The following is a 9,887-nucleotide window of genomic DNA, read 5'->3' as shown; positions in this document are numbered from 1 at the left end:
AGTTTGAACAATTCTCTGATAATTATTCCAACAATCCTTTAGAATATCATAAAAAACCTGCAATTTATGTTTTTTCCATTTTCGCTCAGCTTTCCTACACTTTTGCCAAGCCGCTCGAGTTAAATCATTAATGCATTATGTCTAAATTAACTCATAAAAATCAAATATAATTAGTATATTGCATAAACAATTATGAACAAAACAACATAATGTATTTATGCATTGCTTAATTCGAAGACCTGAAGCGCTTTCTACACAGATTACATTTAAAAACATGAGACGCAGTGAAAAGGAATAAACCTCTACAAATATGTGGATTTATATATTTATTTTTTTACATTTTAAACTGTTTTAACTTTGCATGGCTTTCTATACATCTCTTGTCTGATATCCTACGAGAGTGCAGAAGTCATATTTGTCTGTCTAAAAAAATGCGCTGCATATACATTTGTGTGAATGGCTTTGTTTCGGTATCATTTCATTGAGCTTCTATATTTCTCTAATATTTTGATTGAATAATGCAGCAGCAGCACATCTTTGCTGGCTAGAGTAAACTAACAAAACATTAAACTAATGTCACTTACAATAACATGGCATCTTGATAAATACAGTATTGATACCGTTTTATCGTCCAGGCAGAAGATGAGAATCATTCACTTATAGCTGTCTTTACATGGAGGTAAAATTATACAGAATAGAGTGAAACATTTGGGTTCCTTAAGTAAAAATCATTTATCTTCTCCATAGGGGAATTTATTTTGAATGGTAAATTGTTTGACAAACCTACTATGATGAGCTATGATGATGTTAAAGGGTTATTCCACCCCAAAATGAATTTTTTGACATTAATCACTTACCCCCATGTGGTTCCAAACCGTAAAAGCTTAATTCGTCTTGATGGCAGATGGATTAATCTGACGATGCTTTTCATAATTTTCTGAACCGTGACTGTGTAATTTACCTGGCAGTCTATGGGACAGTCACAAGCCTCCCAGGTTTTATCTAAATTATCTTAAATTGTGTTACGAAGACGAACGCAGCTTTTAAGGGTTTGGAACAACATGTTAGTAGGTGATTAATGGCAAGTTCATTTTGGGTGGAGTATCATTTTAATACAAGACACTGAATGATGCGCATCAAAAGATATAAAAGTGTACTCAATCCCAACTGATAAAGAATATGCAGTATACTTGCGTATACCCTGCACTACACCACTGGTTTGGCCATTGACCTGATTAGTACAAATAGTTTCCAAGCCCTTGGGTAGACTAAATAGTCGAGTGAGAATAGGTGCCTGGAGCTACCTTTATCACAACTTCACCTGCAGCTTCTCCAGTTCACCACTAGAAGTCCATGTCTCATTAGATTATTTGAAAGCAATCATTTTCAGTATTGATAACCTAAGTTGTTCAAGAACTGGTTCAAGTACTTGCACAGACACAACTGACAACATAGGAAGGAAATGTGTGCAAACAAAGCAGAATATATAGTTTTAAGGATATTTAGTTTAATTTGCTGTTTAAGTATTAGATGATGTAATAAACATTGTCAAATTCACTGACTAACCTACCTGTGGAAGCCTAGTACTCTTAAAACCTGACTTTGTTTTCTAATGGCCCGATAAAAGCCAGGCCGGTCAGAACTCAGAATAGAGCTGCAAGTTTGTTCTCCATTACTTATTTAACACTGAGTCTATATCAGTGTTTGAAGAATTTGCATTGCTGAAGAGATTCATTTCCTATTTTTAGTAGTCTGTTCTTATTATTGATCTATGTTTTGGATTATTTGCTTTGTCTTTAAACTGTAGGCTATATTTGAAAGTATAAATGGATAAGTTTTACAAAAAGGATATTAAATGATCACATGATTTTATCACTTCACACATTTTAGTGCAGTTGTGCAGTTAATTAAGAAAAATGTTAAAACCAGATTTGTGTCCAATTAAAAAAAAAAAAAAAATATATATATATATATATATATCGCATTGCATTGTGGGAAACAGCACCCCAGTGTTGTTTGCTCAGTTGTATTCTGCACATTTTTTCATGTAGAATATCAGTGTACTCCGTAGATATGGAAAATGCGTATGCTATGCACAGTACAGATGCTATACACTGAGAGAGGAAGTACAGCAGAATGCTACTATTCTGAATACAGCCTTGACTAAACACTCAAGAAACCCGGTTTATGTTTGCTTAGACTGCCGTCTAGTGGCGAGATCTTTCATCTATCTCCAAACCCATCTATCATCAACAACAAAAAAGTGGTGAAGTCTTGTTTTTCATTTGCTATTTTGTATGTTTGTATTATAGACTACACGAATAAGGGAATAATATCTGTTTGAGAACGCCACTGTAGAGATCAGGGTATGTTGCAACACTTTAAAACCTTATATTTTGCTGCTGCTGCTGCTTTTTGTAGCACCCTGTCTTGTGAAGTTTATTGTTTCTAATAAACTAACTTTCTAATTCGTTTTAATAAAAATGTGAATTTGGATTTTAAAGTTTGCATTCAGTGATGCTTACAGAACTTGACATAGACTTTGATATTGTAGTCTGTTTGTGTGGTGCAATGACCTCTGAGCTATTTCTCACAGGAAGTGCAAGGAGAGACCTCATATGACTTGTGTATTGTTTAGAATATTACTATAGTAATGCTTTCCTTTATATACAGGCAGATATTTTCAATCATACAAATTAACTCAAATTTTTAAATTAAATATGATAAACATGAGAATGGAGAGTTTCTATATTTAATTTAATATATGAACCAAAGCTGATGAATCTGAATGTGTCTGTAACACATCCAGCTTTCCAGAGAGATTCAGGATATCTTCATAGCTGTGAGGTCTTTGGGAGCATTTATATGATTCATCAAATCACATTATGTGCAAATTATAGATTTATGGGATTATGTCTTTGCTGTACATTAGAGGATTGATTCAGCTGTACAGTATCTCATCTTTTCTCAATCTGCAGCAGACTTTAGGGTCTTTAGAGTAATTCACACTCAGCTCTACAGCTGCATTTTGCTCCCAGCAGGAAACATAATAAATCACCCAATGAGAATGTAAATCTAAGACTAACCCCTTCCCACTGGGTCTCTCTGTGACCAGATTCTTGAAAGGGGCGGCGCTTTAACATGTCTACGTATTTTGATGGGTGTGTCTGTATTCACTGATGTCAAGGGATCCAGCCCCATATCTCAGCTGTCAGACTTTTGTCATGGACCATGAAAAACACAGATTTCATGGATACCACATACCAGCAGTGATAAGACTGTTTAGTTTGAAAAAGATTAAAGAATCCCACATTCTTGCCTCTGTCATGCTCTACTGAGTGCACAAGTCAAATCTGATGCATATTTGTCTGTCACAAAGCCTGAATATAGTGAAGGATGACTTGGCACATTTCAAAGATTTTCCCCAGACATACATACCATCCAAAAGAGGCTTATGGCAGGAAACCTTTTTATATGAGTGTATTTGGGAAATGCAGAATACTGTCAACAAGAAGAAATTGAGAGACAAATACTAAAAGCGTATTTTGCTGCAGACTTCATTTATAAGCTTGGAGATCTCATAATGCTTTGATTTAACTGGGGTTAGATGATAGTCACACTTTTTATTCTAGTGAATATTTATCAGATTTATTTTAAAGCCATTTTCTTGTACATAGCTTTTGAATAATTTCACAAATTATAAAAAAAAGTTATTTTTTTTCACTACTTGCGGGGTAAGCTGTCACAGTGGAAAGAAGCTTTGTGGATACATTTACAGAAAAAAGTACAATGGTACAAAAAAAAACAATTTTGTTTTTGCCAAAAGGAATTATAACTTATTTACCCCAACCTAACATTTCTGAAAAATATATTTTTCCTGAGAAAATGTTTTAAATGAGTGTTAAAAAGACTGTGAATAGAATGGTAAAATTGTTCTTTTGGTGTTATTTTGAGCTTCCTATTCAGCAAATAAAAAAATACAATTTAAAAAAAAAAAATTCAGTTTCCAAAAATGTTTAGCAGGATGACCATTGATAATAAGATATGTTTCTTAAACAGCAAATCAGCAAATTACAATGCATTCTGAATGATCATGTGACTCTGAAGACTGGCGTAATGCTGCTGAAAATTCAGTTTTGCCATTACAAGAATAAATTAAAATATACTCAGGTGGCAAACAGTTATTTGAAATAATTTCACAGTATTTTTTTAAAACTGTATTTTGATAAATGGTACAGAAGAGGAGGAGGGTAACCACTGCATTTTAATCTCAATCCAAACAAAGATGCAGCATATATTGTATGCAGCATGAGTAGTTTTTTTTTGTTTATTAAATTAGATTGTATCATTTAAAAATTTGAAACAAAAAGCATATGGTCTGACTTTAGCTTTGTGAAATTATGCTACATAAAACATCAGCAAAAAACAGAAAACAACAGCCGTGCTGCATGAGAACGCTGATTCACTGTCTGACAGCAGATGGCGTTTCTGGGACAGCAGTGATACAGCACTTCCCTTCCCTTCTGTAAACAAAGCAGCATTATGCTTCTAAATACTACCCCCAACTTTATCATGATTCGATGAATATCTCAACTGACTTGAATTGTTACATTTGTATTGATTTTCAACTGGCTTGGGGTGCATCGTTACATCCCTAACAAATGCAGCCTTGGTAAGCATAAAGTTAACATTAAAAAATGTACAAAAACAAATGAGGCTATTCATTTTTTAGAAAGTACTGAATGAAATCAGTTCCCAACACATGACAGGCAGAAAGTAAGCAAATACTTCTCAATACTCTGCAGTAAACAAACATTTTTGTGTGAAAGATTTATCCTGAAACATGTCTTATTTAAAATAAATGCCAACTATATATTTTTTCTTCTAAATGAAAGACATTCACAATTTTTCAGTGCGGCTGAAGTAACCAAACTATTTTTTGGGGCCACTGTAGGCTATGCATTGCACACACAGGAATTTTTCTAACTAGCAACTGAGAGAGTGGATGAGGAGGAGTTGAAAAGGGTTAGTGTTTCACGTCCTGCCCTCTGTTCTGTTTCTCCTCCTGCTCCCTGCTTGGAAAGAGGGGGAGGGTGACACAGCTCAACAGTTACTACAGGAAACGGAAGAGACCAAAAGACAGAAGTCATTTCAAAACCCCAGGGTTGTGCAGATGATTCAATCTGTGTGCATTTGCAGGGTTCTCCTCCTCCAAAACCGTTATCAGCCACTCCTTACGTCTCCTGCTGGCTCTTTCTTCTCCTCGTTTCTCTCTTTGTGGCAAACAGCCCCCACCCTGAACACCAGGAGAAGTCTTTTTCAACCAAAAGAGGAGATGCCCCCTCAGCCACAGGTGAAGAGAAGTTTCCCGGAATTCCTCAAGAGCTTTATCGGGATTGTACGGGTCCTCCAGATCCTGCTGGGAGCCGGGCTTTGGGTCACCATCGCAGCCAACAAGTATGAAGGCTCCATTCACTATGTGCTGTTTGTGGCTGTGCTTTTCTGGCTCCTCACATTAGCCATCTTCATCCTCACGCTTCTGGACAAGCAGGACCTCGTTCCCATCGTCGGAGGAGACCGCTGGTTGTTGAGCAACACCATCCACGACGTTGCTGCCACTCTGTTGTATCTGTCCACCATTGGGATCATGATCTACAAAACCCAAAAGAACTCCTACTGCAACCTGGACGTCTACAAACATCACTGCTTGTACAAGGTCTACCTCACTGCCTCCATCTTCGCCTGCCTCACCGCCAGCGTCTATCTGCTCTCTGCCATCTACTGCAGCTACAGGAAATGTCGAGGTGAGCAGACGGTTGTATGAAAAACGACTGCATCCCTCACACCCTGCAACAGCGAGACCTTTTGGCAAGCTTTTTTGAGACTTATAAGTCCTTTTTTTATCAAAGCAGAGGGTTGGTCCTCTTGTCTCAGACTTTCAGGTTTGTTGCTTTTTATACAGTAATTTATAGAGCTTTTGTACTGCAGTCACACTTAAGTCTATTTTACATTTGTTTGTATGTTGCTGGAGCTCTCTATATAAGTAGTTTTTATTTTATTTTTTTGTATTGTGTAACTGACAACTCAAAGAGCAGTTTGTTGCTTGGCGAAACCATGTATTTCAATTTTTTTTTTTTTTTAACCTTTTGATATGACAAAATGTGTACGTATGCGTGACTGTTTGACGATCCTAGAATGAACTGCACCGCATCAAAGATCTTCACTTCTTCAGCTTTTAAAGGGGGAAAATATTTAATGCAGACAATCACGTTTTAGAACTAAGTGTAATATGTGGTTATTAACAAACTGTTATTAAGAAAGAAATAAAGAACATGCAACTTGATTTCTGTGTTTTTTTATGTTTAAATAAATGGTTTCCTAATAAGCTTTGGTGAACTTAGGAATAAAGGCTGTAATACACCAGCCAGACCAAAATATTATGTACTCTTGTGTTGGTCGTGGGTCATGTGCAAAGAACAGAGATGTTGGGACAGCTGCCCAATGCAGTCATGAGTTTTAGGAGGAATACAGTGCAAGTCCAAACCACAAATTGTGTGTGAATGTGTTTCTACATTTCAGAATATTATGTCATAACTCATGATGCCCTATGTATTGGATGAAAAATACAGTAAAACTGTAATATGACAATTATTACATAATTGTTACAGTTTAACAATTTACAACTATATTCATTTATTTTTATTTTTCCATTACTCTAGTTTCCAGTGTCACATGATCCTTCAGAAATAATTATAATATGTTGATTTTATGGTCAAGAAATATTAGATAAAAAAAAAAAACTTTATGGTCAAGAAATATTAGATTTAAAAAAAATTGACACTTGTGGTTTTATAAAATATTTCTATTTCAAACACATCCTGCTCTTTTTAACCTTTATTTTTATTAATCACAGAATCCAAAAATGCATCACAAAAATATATTAAACAGCAAAAACAGCCACTTTCAACACTGATAACTAGAACCATTATTAATTGGATATTTGTTGGATATTTTCTGCTCATCAATAGTCTTGAGTAGCTAAACTTTTGACATACAACATGAAGTCTGATCCACTTTCAAGCACATTCTTTTTTTATGTGATGTTTAGTAGCAAGATATAAAAAAAAATTTTATTACAAGAATCACATCGATAATTATTAAATGCCTATTACAAGCAAGTGCACAAAAACCTAATAAATCTTTTTTTTTTTATATAAAATAATTGTCCATCCAAAAGCAATAATTCCAGATTGTTTAATAATTATGCAACAAGGTATCTACTTTACTTGCTTTTAGGTGGCTAAAACAAAACTCAGTGTCTTTAAATGAACTTACTCTCTAACCAAAATTTTGGCAAGTCGAACATGTAGTTCTGCTTGAGAAGTGTTCATTGTTTCAACCCAGTATTGGAAAATTGTATTGGAAATTGCATCATGTTATTTATTATCACTCTAGCAACAGAGTAAAATATGGTAGAGTGTGCCAAACAATATGAATTGTATTTATATGTTGGAATGGGCCATTGGCACATACTCACTATGAAATATTGAAAGATTAAGAATGCATGGACACATTTGTACAACATTCTCTACAAAAACAGGCAGGTTATGAAGCTAAATAAATAATGTATAATGACTCATATATGGCCAGATGTGAGGTCAACAAATGATCATTCAACAGGAATCATGCAATATGGTCGCCCAGCTTTCATTATTACAGATGGATCATAATTTGTGGCAAATGCAGGAAGCAGCAGGATCGAAACACACAGATGTCATTAACGGATGAAAACCATGTAAAACATTACTGTATGTGGGCCAAGACTGTAACAAAAATGGCTTTGTAGTCATGACTTGAATACAAACTGTCAAATAAAACTATTTAGAGACTGACTTCATTTTATTCTCTCATTCTCAAATCATCCAGGTGCTTCTTCCAGTGTTTTGAAGCTGTTGGCTTTATCTCCTGTGACTAAATGAGTTGTTATGTTTAATCGCTCCATGTGGGTCTTTTATTCGCAGGAGAAGTCAGCAGAGCTTCAATGAGAGCAGGCCTGCACATGTGGAGTGTTAACCACACGCTCTGCGTAGAGTGCTGAGGCACGCATTCCTGTGTGACGTGCTTCACATGATGAAAAAAAAAGTAAATCAGTGAATGGACAAGCTAAGTCTAAGGAAAGAAGTATTATGCAAAATCTATGATCTGTGAGAAAATTACGTCAAGGAAATGAGATTATGATTGTATTAGTAAATGTTTCACCAGTGCCTGATGCATTTTGAAGGGCTCTTAAAAGCATTACTTTTTTTCTTGTCTGCTGTTTTTGACGTCACAGCTTAGGGCGGTTGCTACCGAGGGGCCATTAGTGTTGTCATGATGTCATTTCCTTTTGCTCCGTTCATATTAGTTGCATTTGATTTATTGCTCAGAACTTCTGACCAATGAGAATGTGTTTAATGAACTAGCATGAGCTTTTTTTTAGATCCACCAAGAAAAAGTTTTGCTGAGTGCTTTTGCTCTTTCACAGCTCTCATAGTTTCCAGATATGCTCTATTTAAAGGGATAGTTCACCCAAAATTGGAAGTTTTTGTAATTTACTCACCATCGTGTTTCAAACCCATATGTATTACTTTCTTCTTTTAAACACAAAAAAATATATATATTTTTTAAGAATGTTGGTAACCAAACAGTTGCTGGTAACCAGTGACTTCCATAGAATAAAACAAAAATATATAAAAAAAACAATGTAAGTCAGTGGCCATCAGCAAAATTATCATCTCATACAGGTTTGGAACAACTTGAGGAAGAGGAGACTTTGTCTCAGATGTTTCTTCTGAGAATTCTTTGAACAAGGCTTGTCAAATATTTTGATGACAGAACTCCAAACGTGGACTTTTCTAATGAAAAATATTTAATATATTTAATAATTATAGGGGCCCATGGATGAGGGGGGGCCCCCAGTGATCTCAACCTACTGGCTGAGGCCAGCCTAAAAAGATGCTCAGGACAGTTGACGGGCCACTGCTGCACATCGCCACGAAATCTTATCTTTTTCACGTGTTTTTAAGCCTTACCACTTGTCGATTTAAACATTAAAACATCCAAACACAAGACGCGGAAAAGCTGAACAGAGCTGGTTACTCGCGCGCTGTGTTCGGTGCGCAAGAGAGAGGGAGTCGTGTATCACAGACAGCGACACTGAACCGAGCTCTCTTCTGCGAAGTTCTCCTCGAAGTCCCTCCTGCACCTGAACGAACAAATACAAATCGCAGTTTGAACAAACAAAAAGATGTGAAAGAGCCCACTTCAGCACCGCGGTGTTCTGGTGTTCAGGGCTCACGCAGAGAGAGGCGTCTCAAAACACTTGAACACTGAATTTGTCTGTTTTTGCTCTTGTACTGACAAATACATAAAAAATATGTGAAAATACCTGTCTTGGATAGTATGTTCGAAAAAAACTGTCAGTTATGTGTTAAGTTAAAGTAAACAGTTGAGAAAAAAAATTGTATGTGTATTATATTGGATGCATTCATTGTCTCTTAAAGTGACCGCGCCTAATAGGGCTTGGGCGCTGCGCTGCATTCTGGGACGTGGCGGGCATGTTGATGAACAAATAAACAGAACGAACATACAAATTAAACACTTTCAAACAGGGCCCACTGGTACATCCTGAACCGGTGCCCCGCAAACCCCAACTATGGCCCTGTTTACAGTACAAACCTTGTAAGTGAACTATGAGGGCAAAAAACAAAACAGAAACAAAATAATCGTTCAATAATCGTAATCGAGGTAAAATGTTAATTAATCGTGGTTTTGACTTTAAGCCATAATCGTCCAGCCCTACCTTAAAGCCCATCTTTCAAGTTGAAGATTCTTGTGAATGAACGTGT

The 9,887-nt window shown here is 36.0% G+C and overlaps 1 protein-coding gene across 1 annotated transcript; it reads left to right on the top strand.

The window, feature by feature from the left end:
- Nucleotides 1-5,123: 5,123 nt before the first annotated feature.
- LOC132111099 (MARVEL domain-containing protein 1-like) lies at nucleotides 5,124-6,735 on the top strand. The gene has a single exon (XM_059518269.1). It carries the CDS (start codon nucleotides 5,174-5,176, stop codon nucleotides 5,822-5,824), a length of 651 nt encoding a protein of 216 aa, XP_059374252.1. The 5' UTR covers nucleotides 5,124-5,173; the 3' UTR covers nucleotides 5,825-6,735.
- The last annotated feature ends 3,152 nt before the right edge of the window (nucleotides 6,736-9,887 follow it).

Source organism: Carassius carassius, chromosome 30 (assembly GCF_963082965.1).
Source record: "Carassius carassius chromosome 30, fCarCar2.1, whole genome shotgun sequence".
NCBI classification, from domain to species: Eukaryota; Metazoa; Chordata; class Actinopteri; order Cypriniformes; family Cyprinidae; genus Carassius; species Carassius carassius.
Note: the sequence above shows the minus strand (reverse complement) of the source record. Positions and strands in the feature narration are given on the sequence as shown.